This window comes from Malaclemys terrapin, chromosome 2 (genome assembly GCF_027887155.1).
Source record: "Malaclemys terrapin pileata isolate rMalTer1 chromosome 2, rMalTer1.hap1, whole genome shotgun sequence".
NCBI lineage: Eukaryota > Metazoa > Chordata > Testudines > Emydidae > Malaclemys > Malaclemys terrapin.
The window spans coordinates 35,084,739-35,106,681 of record NC_071506.1 but is presented as its reverse complement, the minus strand read 5'-3'; the positions used below and the strand labels follow the sequence as shown (position 1 = coordinate 35,106,681).

The window sequence follows — 21,943 nt, the reverse complement described above, 5'->3', positions numbered from 1 at the left end:
ACCTTAAACCAACAAGCCAGGACATTCTGAGAGAAGGCTCTATTAGCTCAACCTGCTTGTGCCTATAGACACTATACTGGGGTAATGCAGTGACAGATCAGACCCATAATACCTTTGCATTTGTCACATTTTCTTGTATTTAATAAAAATACTAAGCAGAAAGCAAGCCCCTTCCGGTCATTTTGACTGCTTTTGCTGTACTTTAAAGTCGGTTCTGTTTGAAACTAGTTGTGGTTCTTAGGTTGTCTCTTCATTAAACATTTAGCTGGGCTGGCACTGCTGCTTCCACATGAATTGGTCTATCACTAAGTGCACTGCCTGCTTCAGATTTATTGTCAAACCTCTCTGCAGTTCAAGGAGAGGTATAATCTTGAGACCCATCAACTGAAATCATGTCACACTTGAAGATTTGATCCTTGCATGTTATTTATCGGGATAAAATTTTCAGAAGCATGTAAGTGATTTAAGAGCCTAAATCCCATTTTCAGAAGTGAGATTTACACATCTGCAATTCAGAGCCTAATCTGACCTGTCAGCTGAACCTTAGCTGAAATGGTCTTCAAGGGCTTTGTTCTGTAGGTTTAGTCCAGCAATCTTCTTACTCTACAGGGACATTCTGTTTATAATTTGGCCAATTTTGGTATGTTGTTTTTGCATCAATCTTTTAAAAATCCAAGGGGCTGGATTTTTTAATTGGTCAAAATCCACTCTCAGGCCCTATGTACATTAGAAAGTTTTGTGCTTTAACTATAGTGGTACTCCCCCCCCCCCCCCCCCATAAAACATGGACAGTTATACCAGAAACAAAGTGCTTACTGTATATTGGTATAGCTATTCTGTAGGGGAAGTGGAATAAGCTATACAAGTAACCTTTATACCAGTACCCACACTGGGGCTTTTACAGGTATAAACTATTTCAGTCAAAAAACCCACACGCCCAACTGAAGTAAAAGTTTTTCCGGTAAAACTTTTAAGTGTAGGCCAGACCTCATTTCCCTCATGTAAACCTGGAGCAACTCAATGAAGTAATTCCAGATTTCTCCAGGGTAGCAGGAAGCAGAATGCAATCAGTTTGTTCTTTGTGCCTAGTCACCAGTAATCCTACATGGACTCCAGGACATACATATAACATGAAGGAGACCTTATAAGTGTTACAGGTTTTGCCAGCATTACAGAATTCTGTATTGACACAGCGTAGTGCAAAACACCTTTTCCTGTCATCTGGCCTTTACATTTGCTTGTCAAAATTTCTGCTTTCACCTGGATATTTTGACTGAGTTTGCAGTTTCTTATATTTGATTGACACCACTTCACTGAATGAATTTACAAAGGCATACAGCGAGTTGGATTCCACATTACTACCAAGAGTGTCACCTAGTGGACAAATCTAGTTTAGCACAGTATTGATAATCTGCTGCTAAATAGGATACAGGTAAAAGATTCCTTTACATATTTGAATCAATAAGACAGAATCTTATTAGAATACATAATACATTGGCTATCTCCAGTATGTCTATACTTCAAAACAGGATGTGGGTAAACATTACTTTAATCTTATATGTAACAATATTACTGTGCACTTCTATGGAACCTTCCATCCATTATCTCAAAACACTTCAAAGAATTTAACCAAGCCTACAAGGCAGGCCGATATCCAAAATGTATAGACAGGGAAACTGAGGCATACATGGATCAAGTTGGATCAAGAGGGAAGCCAAGTGGGATCTGAAAAGGCTAGTAATCCATCATGGTTAGAGCTGTGTGAATAGCTGATTTTTCAGTTTGCTGGCAGGTCAGAAAATATGGAAAAATAATTTCATTCAGATCAAACTAAAACCAAAATCCTTCAAAATTTTTGGTGAATCCAAAAGGTTAGAAAAGTTTCACATCCTGTTGACTCTCATGTTTTGGTTTGAGGCATTTTTTGGATGTTGTTTAAATGTGAAGAAAATGACAGGGGAGACAGTGCCCCGCCCCTCCCCCCCACTTTATCCCAGTGGGGAGAGGATGCACCTGGGATGTGGGGCCTCAAGCTGGGCACCCAAAATTAGTGAGCACTTTATCAAATACTGGTGTTATCCAGCCTGTTTGTGACATCCCACGACTTGATTAAAAACCAAGTGCACTAATAATTCAGAACATCAGTGCAAGTGCCAGACTAAAGCTTTTGTACACAAGGGCAGCATGAAGTTAATGTCTACCCTCAAATGCTCCTGTTTCCTGCTATCGGAATTCCTCATATACCAAGTAGATAGTGAAAGTTGGAGAGAGATTTTCCTCTTGCAATTAAGCAAACTGTTTTATTTTTATTAAAGTAGCAGCTGACTCAGAAATTCACTGTAGTTTTATATCTCTGTGCCATGACATAGTGAGCAACCGTGTATGACTAACACACAGAGGACAAGTACACTCAACCTCCATATACTGCTCGGAGCTACTGTATTTCTCTCCCCTCCAGCAGCAGCTTAAAATGCCCCTACCCATCTCCCAACTATTATCCCCACCCTCAGCCCCCTGACAGGAACCCCAACCTGAGGAGCCAGCTAAGACACCTTCCTGAAACCATCCTTCAACAAGCATGACCATTACTCTCATGCCCTGGACCAAGCATGAATGTGCAGTAGGGCAGTTACCTTCTCTTCGTGCATTAGCTATCACCTTCGCTGCAGATTTGCTCATTACATGAGCTACATAAAGAGGGCAGTTCACTAAGTTTGCTATGGTGATTGCTCTCTGTGTGGCTTCTGCTTCCACCTCTTCAGGACGACACAGTGCATGTCCCTCAGGGCCAGTTATCCCCAGTGCTAACATCTTCTTTGCACCCTACAGACCACACAAGAATACATATATGTTAGCATTGCTTTAATTAGCAGTGTCAATTATATAAGTGCAGCAGTGGTTTGGCCAACTGAGCTGTCAGCTGATCTGGGTTCTAATCCAGACACTGCAACCGATTTGCTGTGTGACACTGGGTAATTCACTTAGAATGGGATTTTCAAGAGCACTCAGCACTGGCCTACTTCTGCTCCCATTGAAGTCAAAGGTCAGACTCCAATATTTAGAGGGATGATTTCAAAAATGCTTAAGTGACTTAGAAGCACAAGTGCCACTGGCTTTCAAAGATGCTTAGGTGCTTTTGAAAAGCTCACCCTGAACATCTGCGTGCTCGAGTGGACCAATCAGTAGCACAAATACTTACCCACATTATAAAGATACTTAACCACCTGTGTAAAGTACTTTGGGGTCTAGGGATGAAAAGGGGCTAGATGAGCATGTAGTATTATAATTGTCATTGTGTTACAAATGTTTAAACACTCACTGGTTTGTAGTTTAGTGACAAATGCATTCCTTATTGAGGGACTCTGGAGACTATTGAAGTATCTTTGGCTAGAATAGTTGAAGAAACTCTGAAAACACTAGCCAGCATGGGCAGGACTCTAAGTCATAGCGTGGTGCTTAGGTGAAGACACAGAAGTTACACACCAGCACTAGAGTAAGCAGAAGCTACATATAGATACAAGGACCTTGAGACTTGTGCTCACCCCGTGGACTCTGGAGCCTCTGTGTGCCTGGCTCCATTACTCATAAATGCACTGGGTAAAACACGCACGGGGAATGGCCATGTCTGAGGAGACCTGGAGTTAAGTACTATCCTCATCATGCCACTGAGGCACTTAGCCAAGTGTTCCTCCCACTGACCTCACTCCTGCTCTTCTGTGCTCACTCTTCTTGGCAGCTGTGCAGTAATGCTTTCATTATAGAAGGATCATTTCCCACCCCACCACATACTCCTGGGCCTACTCAGTACTTTTCACTTTATGCAGATAAGCACAACCCACTAACTACTTAAGGGAGCTAAACTACGTATACAATAAATAAACACAACATTTGTCTTCACGTTCATGCACAGTTGTTTATTTGACATGCCTAAAAGAAATTCAGAAACATTAAGGGCCTGGTTTAAAGCTCACCAAAGTCAACAGAAGGACTCCTGTTGATTTCAAAGGTGTCTGGGTCAGGCCCTAAAAAGAATTTGATGATTTACTTTGCACTACGTAGGCTACTTGGCATCATCCAGCACCTATCCAAAATCAAATGGATCCAGTGGTTAGAACACTAGCGTAGCATTCGGGACATGTGGATTTAATTCCCTGCTCCAGCACAGAGACTTTGGGCAAGTCACTTAACCTCAATTCCCCATAAGTAAAATGGGGATAACAGCACTTCCCTACATTACAGTAAAGACAGTAAGACAGTAAGGGAATGGGAGACACGTCAGTACCTTTGACTTCCAAATTTTAAATCATTGCATCCAACACCTACCTCTGCAATCAAATCCCCATTCTCTGCATGGACCTGAGCAATCGCTCCTATTTGCTTACACTGGGAAAAAGCTGCATATAGTTCACTATCTTTAACCATATACAGATCTTTATAGGCCATAAACATCTTGAAGGAGTTGACCCCTTTGTCTTCAGCAAGAATTCTCATTTCTTCCTTGACCTGAAAGAAAAACAATGTCAACAGTTCCCACAATGCAGCTGTGAAAAATATAATGGTTATCTTTTCCACTTCTATCAGCCTTGCTAAACTGCCATGAGGAGATGAGGATAATGAACAAACCGATGATATTTTACTTGCCCATCAAGAAAAAATGTACTCAGTCCAAGCAAGCATGGAAAGTAAAATGTTTCAGGGCAATTTATATAGCTCCTTTTATATCAAAGTGTTTCGCAAACTACATACACACACATATAGATGTCCAACACACAAAGGATTTTCAAAGACTGGACATTTTTACCAAAGAAATTGGTGCAAAGAGCCTGGAATTTGTGGAAAGATCCCTGCACCATATGCTGATTAATATTCAATTTCTCTCTCTCAAAAGGTTAGAGAGTAGAGTAGGTCTGGGCAAGTTTTGATCCAGGAGTTTAGATCTTTCAGACCAGATGCTAAACCAACTGTGTCCCTTCTGGGAATTAACCTCTGGCATACTCAAAGAGTAAGGACAAATCTGGAATGACTGATAAGGAAAAGGTTTCTGCTGTTTAGGGCTCTGACCTGGGGGCTACGTAATATTCAGTCATTTGGGATATTTTGTTCCAGTTCTCAAAAGCAAATCTAATCATCATCTACATGGAAACCTCCTTTGTCTCTTGCATGGATCCCAAGCCATGGGATCTCTGGGCTCGATAGTCTCAAAGGCCCAGATCACTAACAGTATATCCCGGAGCTGGAAGGGATTCATATTTCATAGCCTTGTGTTTCCCACCCTGAGTACTAACTGGACCCAGAGGCATCTTCTAAACCCCCAAACCTCTCCGTGGTAACCAAAGGGTTCTCACAGGCTGGTGCCTTAAAACCTTCAGCTTACTTTTTTAATTTGTATTTGTTTTGCGGGCAGGTTGAATTTTACTGTTGGGATTTAAAGGCAACTTCTTCCCAGGCATGTTAGGAAGTTAGCAGATTCTGGACTGACAAGATGGAAGCAAATGGGAAGAAAGACCCCCATGTAGTGTGCTCTGTTAAATGTATTGGTTTAAAGGCATAAGCCTGTAATAGCTGCTAGGCCACCAGGGAACTTGGGAGTGTGAGGGCAACCAGGTGAAGATTTCCGGGCCCAGCCAGTGTGTTTTGTGGATGGCCAAAATTTATATTTAGATTAAAAGAAGCCAAATTACAGAATTTGGAAGAGACCCTGGAACTGGAGGGTAGGGAAGGAGTGTATATGCCCAATCTAGGGAGCCTCTCTCTCCAATATCGGAATACCTGCCCATCTGGGAAGCCCCTCTTGCCACCCCCCCCCCATTATTCCAGCGCATATGCCAGTCTGAGAAGCCTTTCCTTTGCCATTCTAGGGCATACTCCTATTTGGGCCTGAATATGCCTGATAAATTGCAGTCTGTGTCATTAGTAGGAGACACATCACAGTATCACTTTGCTGGGTCTTGGTCACCCACTAAAATTGTTTCTATATAGTGATGTAAGGCAGTGTCATGGATAAGGAACAGTGCTGAAAATTCAGAGGCCTGGGTTTTATCATCAGAACTGACACAGACTTCCTGGGACCTTGAACAAGTCATTTAGACCCTGAGCCTGCAATTGACTCTGCTTGGGTGGAACCATAGGGTTCTGCATAGGTGCAGGAATTTGCCCACATTTATCCAGTTGCAGGTTTGGAGCGTTAACTGCTCAATAAAATGAAGATGATAATACAATACTTCTGATTGTTACTTTGAAATCCTCTGAGGATTATTATTAAATGATCATTAATGATGATCTCTAACATCTGGGTGGGTCTACTCCAGGGAACCTATGAGATCCATTAGACCCAAGAGAGACTTCTGAACTGGATATTAGAACATTTACTCTAGGATCAAAGATGTCAAACATTTAACACACTTGCTATATTCATTTAGGTATGGCGGGGCGGGGTGTTGGTGGAGATGAAACTAATAGGTCTGTTTTGTCTTTAAACTCCAGGATTTGGTAAAGGAATTCTAAAGAATTTAAGTTTTCTGTTGCATTACATTAGAATTAGATGCAGTAGCTGCTAGAGCTTGAGGAGCTGGTGGCGTACCAAAAGGGCATGACATATGTACATGTCTTCATCTGGTTTGCCCAGCTTTCCCTTTCTGTCTGAAAAATGTAGGGACTTCCATTTTTCTTGATAAATTAAATGCATTTATGCAGCCCAAGACTACAGAACAAAATGAATGGAATTATAAATATAAAACCAGGGCATGTCACTAACTTACACTTAGCCAGCATTAATGGTATTTTCTACTGTCCTAAAGCTCATGCATTAAGCTTTACTGGCTAATTTATTTGATACCATTACAAAGTTGTGACCAATGCATGAAGTGCTCAGTGCACAGAATCCCATGCCCTGGGTGTTACAGGACTACTGTCTTAGTGTGTAATTTTGGGAGTTAAAAATAAGAACTGGAAAGAACCATATATTAGTATCATACCATTATTAATAGAGCACCTCACATTCTATATGATCCCAAAGAATGGGTCTCGTTCTGAGAAATGCAAAATTCCTGAAAGTCCCATTGAAATCAATGGAAATTTTAGGTGATCATCAGGGTCTTAGTACTTCTTTTGGTCAGGCCCAGTATACACAAGAATGAATGGGGTTTTCCTGGAGATCTCTCAGTTAAGAAATTGACAGCCCCAGTTGTGTTCAGTTTGTGAGATCTAACAAAATCACAGACTAAGGCAATACTACCGCAGGCCTTTGCAAATACAGGTAAGTATTAATACATTTTACTTACGTTAGCATGTTACACTTTACATCTGAAATCTAGTCATGAATAATTCAACTTAACATTAAGAAATCAATATAGCGTCACACTATTGTATCTACCTTGCTGCTCCAGTATGTAACTGCCACATGCAGTGCATAATCACAGCAGACTTTAGGATCTGCCCAGCTCCTCCATGTGTCATAGGCTTCAACAAGGGAACAGCCTTTCTGAGGTATTGCAAAGTCGATGATCATAGTGGTGCCTCCTGCTAGAGCAGCCTGAAATCACAGGAGTTGCAGTTATTTAGCCATCGGTGATGAAAGGTTCCTCTCACTTCAGGTATGTCTACACTACGGAATTACTCCAATTTTACAGAAGTCGATTTTGGGGAACAGATTATAAATTACAAATTGTATAAAGTCAAGTGCATGTGTCCACACTAAGCACATTAATTTGGTGGTGTGCATCCATAGAACCGTGGTAAGCGTTGACTTTCGGAGTGGTGCACTGTGGTAGCTATCGCACAGTTCCCGCAGTCTCCGCTGCCTATTGGAATTCTGGGTTGAGCTCCCAATGCTTGATGGGGACAAAAATTTGTCACAGGCGGTTATGGGTAAATGTTGTCAGTCAAGCCCCCCTCCGTGAAAGCAACGGCAGATAATCATTTTGTGCCCTTTTCCCTGGATTGCCGAGCAGACACTGTAGCACAGCAAGCATGGAGCCCGTTCAGCCTTTTTTCCACTGTCACCGTACGTCTACTGGATGCTGCTGACAGACGCGGTACTACAGTGCTACACAGCAGCAGCTGCAGCTCCTTGCCTTTGCAAGATAGCAAAGACGATTACCAGTCATACAGTACCGTCTGCTGCTGTCATGGGTGCTCCTGGCTGGCCTCTGTGAGGTCGGTCGGGGGCACCTAGACAAAAATGGGAATGACTCCCCAGGTCATTCTCTTCTTTAAGTTTTGTCTAATAGAGATTCAGTGCTGCCTAGAATATCAGGCAAGCCTACTAAAGAACCACGGATGCAAGCGGCCGCTCCAGGTCAGAGCCCCAGACATCCCGCAGAAATGATGAGCTGCATGCCATTCTAGGGGGTGCCCGTACAACAACCCCACCCATTGCTTCCCTCTTCCCCAACCCCTCCTGGGCTACCTTAGCAGTTATCCCCCCATTTGTGTGATGAAGTAATAAAGAATGCATGAATTTGAAACAACACTGACTTTATTGCCTCTGCAAGGAGAGATCAAAGCGGGGAGGGGAGGGCGGTTGGCTTACAGGGAAGTAGAGTGAACCACCATTCTGCACTTGCTCAGCCTATAGTCTGTCCATCATGGCCTTGGAGATTTTTTTTAAAATGTTTTGGGATTCCGTCTTTTGGAACGGAGTTCCGATAGCATGGATTCATCTCCCCATACAGCGATTCTGGGACCGCATGGTCACCTGTGCTGATGAGCTCTGCATGGTTACCTGTGCTGATCAGCTCTCCACGCTGGGGAAACAGGAAATGAAATTCAAAAGTTCGGGGGCTTTTCCTGTCTACCTGGCCAATGCATCCGAGTTCAGATTGCTGTCCAGAGCGGTCACAATGGTGCACTGTGGGATAGCTCCTGGAGGCCAATACCATCGAATTGCATCCACACTAACCCTAATTCGAACCGGCAATGTCGATTTCAGTGCTACTCCCCTCATCGGGAAGGAGTACAGAAATTGATTTTAAGAGCCCTTTATGTCGACAAAAATGGCTTCGTTATGTGGACGGGTGCAGGGTTAATTCAATTTAATGCTGCTAAATTCGACCTAAACTCGTAATGTAGACCAGGTCTTCTCTTCCTTCTCCTTGATGTTGCTACATCTTGTATGTCTTCAAAAAACAATATTTCCTCTCTATGCCCACCTTTGTCCGTGCATTGAAAATCTATATGCAATTTAAGACTCATCTTGTATGAAATCGGAGTATAGAGTGCGATGGTGCAGAGACCTACCTGATTTCCATCAAGTAGGACTTTAACTTTCTGCTTAGGTGTGTCACAGATGTAAAGGGCCAAGTAATGAAGCAGGGCTGAGGACTGAGGTCCCAACCAGGCATTCAGAAGGAACACAGGAAACTAAGACTAAACAAACTAGATAGTTACACAGGCCCCAAACTGCACTAAAGATTTGAGAGTCTGCAGCATTCCTGCATCATTGAACGTCTCTAACCAGCTGGTACATGAAACAGGGAGAAAAGTGCCAGAACCACCGTAGGCACACAAATCAAAGTGGATATGCTTTTCTAGGGTCTGATGAGTTGGCAAAATAAATCCAAATATCAGCAGTATAACAATGGAGGCAGAAAGGATGCCTTTGAATTATGGTACCTCCAATATAAAACAGCATCAGTTAAAAAACCTGAGCTTTGTGGGACACCAAAATTACTTTAAAAAGTATTTTTTGAATGTATTTATCAATTGAAAGAAGGGATAACCCAGGCAAGTGGCAAAAAACTCACAGATGACGCACAGTTAGCTAGGTAAGTCATTACTAGAGAGGACTGTGAGGGACCTCAGAAAGACCTAATAAAAGGTAGGTGATGGGCTTCACAATGGCAAACGAAATTCAATGTTGAGGAATGTAGAGTAATGCAGACTGGAAGAAACACATTGCTGGGTTCTTCCGTAACTGTAACCAGTCAGTAAAAGACTTCCATCTCAATGTGGGCAATTCAATGGAAACCTCTGTTCAAAACAGCAATTATAATGCTTTTTATATAAATCAGTGGTACAGCCCCACCTGGAATACTAGGTTCAGTTTTGGTCACCCTATCTAAAAAAGACAGCAGAAATAGAAGGGATTCAGAGAGGGGCAACAAAAATAATTAGGAAAGGCTCCTGTGTACAAAAAGATTGAAAAGACTGGGACCATTTATTTTAGATAGGGAAAGACTAAGATGGACATGAGGTGCTGGGAAAACAAATCAGGTGTTCTTATTTATCCTCTAATACATAGTGCACAAATAAGGAAACATTCACTCACAACAAATTTAGGATTGATACAGGAAACATATTTTTCAACAGTCCACATTTAACCTCTGGAACTCATTGCCACAAGATATCAACTGCAAAAGCATGGTTGTATTCCAGAAAGGATTAGATAGTTACATGGAAATATCTTTTTACATGAAAAAAAAAAAAAAAACTTTTTTTGGTGGGGACACAAACACTCACACTTCAGACATAAATCAACCACTATCTGCATGGAGTTAGGAAGGAACTTGCCTTCTAAGGAGTATTATTCATTAATTGTCCACTGTGGGGTTTTCTTTGAAGCATCTTGTAGTAGGTCACTGTGAGAAATAGGATACTGGACTAATAAAGCACTAATCTGCTCCAGCCTGTCAATGCTCTTATTATTTAGTTTGATCAGCCAGAAGCTCTCCTCCTCTGAATAGTATCCCTTTGCACAGCTGTTAAGCCGAGGTCAGATCAAAATTCACTGGGGTTCACATTAACATTGCAATACCCTTTTCCTACTTCCATCTCACTCAGCCTGTTACTGAGTCTTCTCCTTTCCTAAACCTGTTTGCTGAAGCCACCAGAATTTACCATGAGCTATTTCTTCTTTAAACCTCACAGTCCCTTCTTTGTTTCCCAAAACAATTTAATATTCTACCTACCACTATCTGGATGCCAGAATTGGAAATTTTTTTTGCCATAACCAGGGCTGGCTCCAGGCACCAGCCGACCAAGCAGATGCTTGGGGCAGCACCTGGAGGGGGGCGGTGCTCCGGCCGGTTGGGGAGAGCGGGGCTGCGACTGGGCTCGGCGCCCTCTCCTGCTGCGCTCCCCGCTGGGAGCCGGAGGCAGCGGGAGGCTTTTTTGCCTGGGGCGGCAAAAAAGCAGAGCCGGCCCTGGCCACAACAGTTTTTCTGTTTCTCTTTGTGGATTTCAAAGCAATGCTCTTAAAAGAGCAGTCAGGAGACTTTTGAACATTTATAGTGAGATTTTATTTTGAAACAAAAACAGCCCATCTCATAACACAAAATACAATAAAACCTTGTTGTTAAGCATTTTTTAAAAATAGGTATTTCCACCTCCTTACCCTGTCTGCCTATCTTTTTTTCCTTGACATCTGCAACTACAGATATGCAGTGCTTTTATTTATTAAACTAGGATGACTAAATTCAATCCCCTAGCTAATCATTTACACTACATTTCACAATGATTTTGATACAAATGTGGCCCTGTGATCCTTCTTGCTAAAGTATGTGCTTAATGATGCCTTAGGGCAACAGTTTTTTGTATTTTCCTTACTGGAATCCCATGTTACAACAGAAGCAAAAAAAAAAAAAAAAAGGTCCATCTTGCCAAGTATCCTGTCTCCAACAGTGGCCCGTACCAGAGCTTTGGGTGAGGGCAATTATGGAGTGATCCACCTGTCTTCCACTCCCAGGTTATGATAGAGGTTTTGGGTCACCCCAAGCATAGGGTTCCATCCCTGACCATCTTGGTGTAGCCCTGACAAATTAAGACACTGTATATTCACACTGCTATACTGTTTATTGATGATCCCTCTTATATTTTATCCATTAAAACAGGTTCTTCCCCAAATTGGGCTACACAGCAGTTTCTCTTACAAAGTTTTCTATGCCTCCTTTTCTATAGGACCTACATCACATATTTCTTAATTCTATGTGTAAATATGATCTAACTGTCTAGTTACTAGGGGTCCATGGTGGGGAGCAGGAACTGTGGCCAATGGGAACTGCGGGGGCTGTGCCTGCAGGCAGGGGCACCAGGCAGAGCCCCCCCCTTGGACTGCATGGACATGCTGGCCGTTTCTGGGAGCGGTGCTTCTGGCCCTGCTTACCTTGGGCAGCAGCAGGATTACAGCAGGCTCCACTCTCACAGCTCCTATTGGCTGCAGTTCCCAGCCAATGGGAGCTCTGGAGTCAGTGCTTGGGGTGCGGGCAGCACGTGGAGACCCCTGCCCCTCCCAGGGGCCACAGGGACATGCTGGCCACTTCCGGGAGTGGCGCGGGCGGGCAGGCAGGGAGCCTGCCTTAGCCCTGCTGACCCAAAGTAAGCATCGCCCAGCAAGAGCCCGCACCCTTCACCTTCTCCCATATGCCAGCCTCCTGCCCCAGCCCTGAGCCCCCTCCTGCATCCAAACACCCTCCCAGAGCCCACAACCGCTCCCTCACCCCAATCCACTGCCCTAGCTCTGAGCGCCCTCCTGGAGACTGCATCCTCCACCCCCTCCAGCACCCAAACTGCTTCCCAGTGCTTGCACCCCAACCTCCTGCCCAGGCTCAGCCCTTAGCATAACCACTCTTACAAGTCCTCAAACTAATACAGCAGGCCCTTAAGCTTACTAACCCAGTTACTTACATTCACCTTATGCGTGTTCCAAACTAGCAAGCAATGCATACCTGTTAATATTATACCCTTATATCATCTTCTATTACAGCAAGCTTTGAAACAAGAAAAACAGGAAACAAGGTCAGAGGTCAACATTGGCTAACCGCTATTGAGGGAGGTATCATCCATGAACTTATCCAGATCTTTTTTGAACCCAGTTATATCTTTGGCCATCACATCATTCCATAGCACTGAGTCCCACAGGTTAATTGTGCAGTGTAAAAAAGTACTTCCCCTTGTTTTTATTAAACCTGTTGCCTATTATTTTCATGATCTGGTTTTTGTATTGTGTAAAAGGGAAAATAATACTCCACTGTTTACTTTTACGACACCATTTGTGATTTGATAAACCTCTATCATACATGTGGGATCTTTCCATTCCATCTAAACATAAAGAAAGGGAAAATAATCATGGACTAGAGCTGTGCAAATAACAGATTTTTCAGTTTCCTGACAGTTCCAAAAAATCTAAAATAAATTTGGGTTGACCAGGACCGAAGTCACAGTTGTTTGAAATTTTCAGTCTCAAAAAAGTTGGAAAAAATTCATTTTGGGTAAACAAAGAAAAACATTTTGTTTGACCTGAAATGTTTTGTTTAATTTTTGAGCAAAGGAAATGAAGGACTAGATTCCAAAAGAATCCCCTTATGACCTTTAGCAGTGGTGAGGAACTCACCTGTGATGTGAAAGACATTAATTTAAATCCCTGCTCTGGAACAGGGACTTAAACCGAAGTGTCCGCACTCCTAGGTGAGTGCCCTAACCACCAGTCAATAGCATATTCTAGGGTGTGTTGCTCAATCTCTCCTGTTGGAACTATAGCACTTTGAATAAAATACTTTGGGCCAGAGAGAAAGAAAATGACTCTATGGGTGGTTACTGCTGGGCTAAAAATGTTATGTAGGGTGGCACCACCACCACCAATCTAACCACTCTGCCCCACAATTATTTAAAATGAACAATTGCAATTTATCCTTCTATAACGCTGAACAATGTACCACAATATTTAAATGTTGTTGTACAATCAAACATTTATTCTTGCTGTATTTGATCCTGGAGTGAAGCAGTGGTTCAGGGTCAAGAAACTTGGTTCTGTTTCCATCTCTGCTACATACTTACTGTGTGGGGAAGATTGGCAAGTCACTCTCGCTCTCTGGGCCCCAGCTTTCCTGTCTCTAAAATGAGCATAGCAATACTGCTCTAGCATGCAGAGAGGCTAGGAAAATTAATATTTAAGTGCTGTTGAGAGCCTCTTATAAAAAGACATGCAAAATAAGGTATGTAAAATGATATATTCTATTCAAAACCAATGTCAAAAGTATCTTATGGTTGCAATGTGAGGCATTCAGGAAATGCCAAAATTGTTGCATGAGCATTCTCCACTCTGCCTGCTTGTGCACATGCTTTAAACATGGCCTGCAATTCCATGATCACATGGGTACTTCTGCAGGACCCTGCCTTGTTCTAAGTTTTGAAGCCTATCTAAGCATATTATCTTATTCTTGCAATTCAGTAACTTTTACACATTTCATTAAAAGAAAAGTCATGAATCCTTAAAAAACAGAAGTAAAGTAATAGTATATCTCACTATATAACAAAAGTACCACTGACAGCTAGTGAAAAAATTTGTATGCAAGTTGCATGGGGCAAGGACAATCTTTTTGTTATGTGTTTTTACAGCACCTACCATATTATTAATTATTGTTATTATTATGCAACAGAGGGTCCTGTGGCACCTTTGAGACTAACAGAAGTATTGGGAGCATAAGCTTTCGTGGGTAAGAACCTCACTTCTTCAGATGCAAGTAATGGAAATCTCCAGAGGCAGGTATAAATCAGTGTGGAGATAACGAGGTTAGTTCAATCAGGGAGGGTGAGGTGCTCTGCTAGCAGTTGAGGTGTGAACACCAAGGGAGGAGAAACTGCTTCTGTAGTTGGATAGCCATTCACAGTCTTTGTTTAATCCTGATCTGATGGTGTCAAATTTGCAAATGAACTGGAGCTCAGCAGTTTCTCTTTGGAGTCTGGTCCTGAAGTTTTTTTGCTGTAAGATGGCTACCTTTACATCTGCTATTGTGTGGCTAGGGAGGTTGAAGTGTTCTCCTACAGGTTTTTGTGTATTGCCATTCCTGATATCTGACTTGTGTCCATTTATCCTCTTGCGTAGTGACTGTCCAGTTTGGCCAATGTACATATCAGAGGGGCATTGCTGGCATATGATGGCATATATAACATTGGTGGACGTGCAGGTGAATGAGCCGGTGATGTTGTAGCTGATCTGGTTAGGTCCTGTGATGGTGTTACTGGTGTAGATATGTGGGCAGAGTTGGCATCGAGGTTTGTTGCATGGGTTGGTTCCTGAGTTAGAGTTGTTATGGTGCGGTGCGTGGTTGCTGGTGAGAATATGCTTAAGGTTGGCAGGTTGTCTGTGGGCGAGGACTGGCCTGCCTCCCAAGGTCTGTGAAAGTGAGGGATCATTGTCCAGGATGGGTTGTAGATCACTGATGCATCTGAAGAAGTGAGGTTCTTACTCACGAAAGCTTATGCTCCCAATACTTCTGTTAGACTCAAAGGTGCCACAGGACCCTCTGTTGCTTTTTACAGATTCAGACTAACACAGCTACCCCTCTGATACTTGTTATTATTATGTGGCTTTCAGAGCATTACTGTATATTTCACAGCTGTTAGATTATGAAATACAACATATTACAGTAGGGGATAATTTTACAGCATTAGAACAAATAGAAATGTGGCATGCAAATGACGTAAAGCCAGTTGGACGATGGCTGAGTTATTGCTGATGTCACAGTCTTATGTCCTGATCTGGTAAACACTTACAATTAGGTGTAGAGGCTACTCAAAGAAGAGAGCATTTTGTCCAGTAGTATGTGATTGTGCCTCTAGTACCTAACAAAGCTTTCCATATTGATTTTGAAATCAAGCCAAGTTTAAAAAAACCCTAAAACATAGTGTGCAATCAGAGTTAACTGTGTAGCACCTTTTATATGTCTATGTCCAGAGAAGTTGCTAGACTTTATACATCTAGAGAGTTTTCATGTTTCTTAGCAACACAGGTTTGTTCTACTGAAATAATGTCTTGTGCCTATTGTAGTACATTTAAATAGACATTTAGAGCCAAGTTTTATTTTTCATTTTTTATGTGAAATAGTTATACTTACAAAATAAATAATTTATTTGGTTTATTCCAGAGACAGCATCTTTTACTATTGATTATAATCTGAATAAATACCACTGCATGAATCAGTTATAGACATGGAGTAGGACTCATTCTTTCAACACTTGTTCACATGAATAATAGAGGAAAGTTCAGGCCCAAAGTAAACTTCCTAGAAAAATTAGGTAACATGCATTAACCTTTCCAAGTTACCTAGCACAAACAGTGCAATACCAATCCCACTGCCAAAGTTTCCATAATGATCAATTATAACAGTTTCATAACAGAGCTTCCCAAGTTAACTCACTCAGGAAATCATGATTTCTCTGATTTAAGATTTAGGTTTAAGATTAAGATTTAGGAATTCAAGGCTGCTCTGTCAGTTGATAAAATGGGGGAAACTACAGAGTGATATTTGCTAAATGGCTAGCACTGAACCTACACTGGATTAGATGGGTATAAAGTCTAATCCAGACTGGCAATTCCCATGTTCCTAATGCGATCAAGGCAGAAGTAAACAGGATCACCATTATAAAGATTTCTGTGTCCATTTTAAAAGGAGGCTCTCTTAAGAACATGAGTGCTCTTTTAGAGTACTCTCTGGTCACAGATAATCATGTCAAACAGACAGACAAAGGTTCAACCCTTTTCTGGGTAGTCAACCAAGCAGTCCTGTTTCCTGCAGCTAATACAGATCCATGGGTTCCACCATCCCATTTCTAAGAGTAGCCTATTCAAGATGTTTAAAAGGAAGTAAAACCAAATGAAATGTATTATGCAGTTGGCAAACTGCGCATATTCTAGCATAGGGGGAAATTTTTCTTGATCCAGCTAGTGATCAGATTATGCTAAGGCAGAAGGACTGACTGTTCTTTTTATCCGATGTACTGTGTATGGGCATAAGCAACTAACACAAGAATTTTAATGCGCTTCTCAGCTGCTTCCAGGTCCTCTCAGAGCACCTGATCTCTCTCTCTCTCTCTCTCTCTCTCTCTCTCAGTTGACTGCTTGTCTGGCCTTTATAGCCTTAAATGTGCTTCAGCCCTCTTGGCTGCCTGAGCCTGTGCACTTCATCTGTTCACATGCTGTCAGTATTTCAATCACTATGTAACTATATGACGTGGATGTGTGACTGAACAGGTCATTTGTATCATCAGTGGAACATTTGTGTGGTGTATTTTTGTTATTATCACTATCCAATGTCAATAAATTGTTAAATGGATTAAGAACCATCTAACTGACAGATCTCAAAAAGTAATGGTCTATGGGGAATCATCATCGAATGGGGGTATTTCTAATGGGTTCTTCAGGGACTGACTTTAGGCACAATGATATTCAATATTTTTGGCAATGATCTAGAGGTAAATATAAAATCAGGGCTGATAAAGCTTGGGAGAGTTGTGAATAATGAGGAGGACAGGACAGTTATATAGAACAATCTGGTTCTCTTGATAAGCTGGGCTCATTAAAAAAAAAGTCACATCTAGCAACAAAGAATGCAGGCCATGACTGCAGAGTGGGGGACTAGCTCTTGGAAAACCACTTACTCTGGAAAGGATTTAGGAGACATATTGGACAAAAAACGGAACCAGGAGCTCTTACTGCGATATTGTGGCAAAAAAGGGGCTAATGTGATGCTAGAATGTATAGAGAGAAGTGATTTTACCTCTGCATAGGGCAGAGACTGATACTAGAATGCTGCATACAGTTCTGGTGTCCACATTTTAAAAAGGATGTTGAAAAATTGGAGGGTGTGCAGTGAGGAGCCAAAAAAGATTCTGAGGCTGGAGAGAATGTCTAACAGCGAGAGACTTAAGGGGCTCAATCTATTTAATTTATCAAAAGGATCAAGATATGATTTGATTACAGTGCATAAACACAGGGAAAAAATACCAGGTATTAAAGAGCTCTTTAATCTAACGGAGAAAGGCACAAGAAGATTCACTGACTTGGAAGTTAAACCTGGACAAATTCATATGAGAAATAAGGCACAAATTTATTTATTTTAACGGTGAGGGTGATTAACAATTGGAACAAACTTGCAAGACAAGTGGTGGATTCTCCATCCCTTGAAGTCTTAAAATAAAGATTTTTTGGAAGGGAGTCAAATGCAGGTTTATTGGGCTCAATAAAGGGATAATGGGATGAAGTTGTACGCTATTCAGGAGCTCAGACTAGATGATCTCATGGTCCCTTCTGGACTTAAAACCTAGAAATGTATGGCTTGCTTCATTAGCAAGTGAACAGCTGCATAAAATAACCATTGAACTTCAAGGGCAGCCTCAGGTATAGCCCTCTACTCTGGAGAGGAAGAAGAGCATAAATCCCCATAACCCGATCCTCATTTGACAGGAAAAGGCATAATCACTTAGCCATCCATAGATTGGTAAAGGTGGTTTTGGTTCTAGTTGTTATCCATAAGTTGAGCTGAATCTACCAAGTACCAAAGTTTGGGTGACTCATTGATGAATAAAAGACAGATGCCCTCAACTGGAACAAGGTCATAGTCTTTGCTAGCTCTTCAAAGTGTTTCCTTCTGCCAGCCAGCATGATCTAGGTTTCCCACAGATGAAGCCTGAACCACAACCCTGAGCTTTTTATTCACACCTAAAATTTCACCCATTCAGAGTATATTGTGGTGAACAAATTTATGGGCAGGAACATTTGTGGTAACAGCAAGCCATAAGTTTTGGAGAATATTCACAGAGAGCGAATGTTGTATATATTAACATGAATATTTAGAGCATAAACCTGATTTGAAGAGTTTTTCTTGTCCAATCAGTTAACAGAAACATGCCATGAGATTCATATGTCCCAGGAAAACTAACAACTTGAATTTTCAATTTCTAATACCCAGTACACCCAAAAAGCTGCTCATTGAACAATTTACAAACCAAGAGTTATTTCTGGAAATTATTTGTATAATGATGGTTTTGAGAAAAATGTAATCAGCTCCTAGACAGTTTACAAATATATAGTCTGAAATTCATATAATAGATTCACTGCTAATTATTCTCTCATATCTACCAGCTACCCACCACAGAGCTTGGATTTTGAAAAACGCCCATGATTTAAGTTTAAAATGCTCTTTCAGTTGTCATCCTTAATAAATATTAATGAATATGGAGATCAAATATTTTAGTGTCTTTTAAAACTATGTTCTAAATCTACCTTAAAACAGGAAACATGACATGTTTGACATACAAGTTACTTTACTATGCTAGAAAATCGCTTTGCAAAAATCATTCTTTATTGAGCGCTTTGCAATACATTTAAAATCCATCTATTTTAACAATTGGCAATGGCCTTGGTGCATGTTAAGAAAAAGCACTCTAATAATGATGAAACATGCAATGTAAGGATCCCTATACAATATGCTGTCCTCTCAATATTAACTCCAGTGTATATTGATAACTTAATAGTAACACTCATTACAAGACTGTTGTAATTATCCCAAAAAACAAACATTACAAACTCAAATTCAGAGTTAAGGTTAAACATAAAAGAAATCCAAATAGGTTAAAGTATGGAAATGCATAGTTAAGACACCCAAAGAACTTTAACTCTGCTCTGTGATGAAAACATGGGGTCGGCAGGAAATGAATATCTGATCTATGTTTAAAAATCAGGTAAATCTAATCTGTGATCACAGATAATAAAATGCCTTAAATCATAATTGTATGGTTATTGCATGACATCACTACATAACAGAACTAAAGTTTAATTTAACTTATTTCAATTACTGGATATATTTTACAATGAATTTAACCTAGACTTAATTTAACCCAGTCCTTCTTATGAGGGTACACAAATGTGTTCTCTTTTCTACAAACAGCAATTCTGCCTTTAGAGGACTGGATGGTTCAGGGGACTGGTAATGGGATACAGACTCAGTTCTGGGACATCAGTTTGACTCCAGTGGAGGCTGGTGATGGGCCAAATTTACTCACAGGGCAGAGTGAGGAATGGTGAGCAGCTTCAGTGCTGTAGCTGCTCTGGGGACAGAGAACTTCAGTCTCCAGGGCATGATAGCAGCAAGTTACATAAGGAATTAAATTGATTCACTAATTTCAATAAATTCTAACATGTACAAATACTTCACAACACTAGAGCTGCTCATGTAATTTACCTGGCTTGCAAAGGTGAAGCGAACAGAACCCAAGCACAGAACTAAGGAAAATGAGGACATCGCAGGCAGCTATAAACTGGATCCAAACTGGACCTTCCTCGGTAGAGAGAGACAGAGGTAGTAAAACATGGAAGAGAAAACCCTCCTCCTTCCTGTGCTAACCCTCTAAAAAGGGAGACAAGGTGTTCAGGAGATGACTTCTCTCCTAGAGCAAGAGAGCTGAATAGGTGGTAATGAATTTTCCTCCTGGTAAAGACAAGACAGACAGATTGATTTACCTTTGTTCCCTGGTAGAAGTCATCTTTGGATTGGGTGCCCATGAAGGGGAACTGCATGTGTGTGTGGGGATCAATCCCCCCAGGCAGCACCAGCCTGTTGCAAGCATCTATAACTCGGAGCCCAGCAGGTGCCCCAAGCTGCAGGTGTGGTCCCACTGCACACACTATTCCATCCTCCATGTACACATCAGCCAGCTGCGAGTAGTCATCATTCACCACTCTCCCCCCTTTGATCAAAATCCTCTGCTGTAGGGGAGCCATGGCTTTTGCTGCAGGCTCCTCGCAAATCTGCCCAGCAGTGGAGCCTGAGTTCTGAGAACAGCAGGAGAAGCTGTGGCACTATTAGGCACCAGGCTCAGGCTTCTCTTCTGTAGGAATAGAGCCCCAGCAGGAATACAGACTGGGAGAACGAGAACACTAGGCATACATTCCTTTGGAATGCAGCAGAGAGATTCCTGGTGGTTCCTCTAAAACTGATCCCAGCAGTTCCTCCTGAAAGGTGCTTTGCTGCCCACTCTCCCTCACCAGTCTGCTTCCCTCAGCATGTCAAGTGATTTACATGTGGCTCCCAAATATAAGTGACATACTGGTATTTATATCTCTATCAGAGGACTCTCCTCCTGCACCACTAACTCCTCCCACTGCCCCCAGTTCAGCATGTAATATCTGGTGATCACTACTCTGAACGGTCAGAGAAAGCAGGGGTTTCACCAATTTCTTTTAAAATATTTAAATAGTGACTGTGGGGCCACAGTTTCAGAATAGCTCAGCTCGTGGTTAGGCAACTAATAAGGGGCACATTTTCAAGAGTGCTGAGCCCTGATGCTCCATCTATGATGCTTATAGCCAGATTTTCAGAAGTGAGCAGTGTACAACATGCTGAGCTATTTTACAAACCTGGCCACTTACTTTGCTGTCTAAATGGGAGCTGAGCTCTTTAAAAAGCTAGTGTTTAGTGCTGGGGTGATGGCTCTGGAGTCTGTCTTTACTCAGATCAGGGACAGCACAAGCAGCAGCAGTGCAGGCTTCACTCCCACCCACATGGTAGGCTTTGGCTGGATTAAGGCAAACCTGGGCCCCAGGCAAAGTAACAATTAGGATCACCTCACCACTGCACAGGGCTCCCTTCCAAACCTAACTTGCTCTTGTTGCTCCTCTTTACGAAGGGACCTCCTCATTCCCTATAGGGTCACGGGGGACTGGCAGTCCCACAGAGCCCATTTCTTGGCGGGCATGGGGGAAGGCCTTCAACCTCACAAATCCCTATGCTCTGGGAAAACTCTTTCACCCCCATACAAGGACTACTGCTTGGATGGTGGAGTAGCTATCTAAAGGTTTTCTGCTTGACTGAGGAAAGCCCCCACAGAGCTGTCTGGATGGTGGAGGGCCCCTCTCCCAATATTGCCTGAAGGAGGCCTGCTTCCCCACCTCCCCACTCCAAACCCATCTTTCTTGTCCCGCAAAAAGATCAGGAAGTGGCAAAGTGGTACCAAGCTGCCCCCTTGCCATTCTTCCCCCAAGGTACTTGCCACGTGTGGGAGACTTTCACTGGGGGCAGGGCAGTCAGGAGTCCTCCTCTTCTCCCCTTTTGGAATGGCAGCTTCCAATGGAGGACATCACTTAAACGGAAGGAGTTCCATTCTCCTGGATTCAAAATGTGAACGGCTTGTTAGAAAGGCATAAAACTAGGGAGGAAAGGAGAAAGTTACA

The 21,943-nt window shown here is 42.1% G+C and overlaps 1 protein-coding gene across 4 annotated transcripts in view; it reads right to left on the bottom strand.

Annotated features, from left to right (window-relative positions):
- The window catches only part of DPYS (dihydropyrimidinase), a 60,169-nt gene extending 39,363 nt beyond the window's left edge, over positions 1-20,806 (bottom strand). For 2 of the 4 annotated variants that reach the window (XR_008443975.1, XM_054019680.1), the window contains exons 1-4: positions 20,234-20,806; positions 7,373-7,531; positions 4,324-4,503; positions 2,634-2,823 (exon numbers count right to left, since the gene is read on the bottom strand). Coding sequence is in view for 3 of the 4 variants with exons in the window: in XM_054019680.1 (XP_053875655.1) it covers positions 2,634-2,823; positions 4,324-4,503; positions 7,373-7,531; positions 20,234-20,494 (790 nt within the window). In the remaining variant the exon portion in view is untranslated. Of the gene's footprint in view, positions 1-2,633; positions 2,824-4,323; positions 4,504-7,372; positions 7,532-11,332; positions 11,367-19,955; positions 20,177-20,233 lie in introns of those variants that run through there. The other 2 variants (XM_054019681.1, XM_054019682.1) reach the window with 2 other exon arrangements.
- Positions 20,807-21,943: the final 1,137 nt, after the last annotated feature.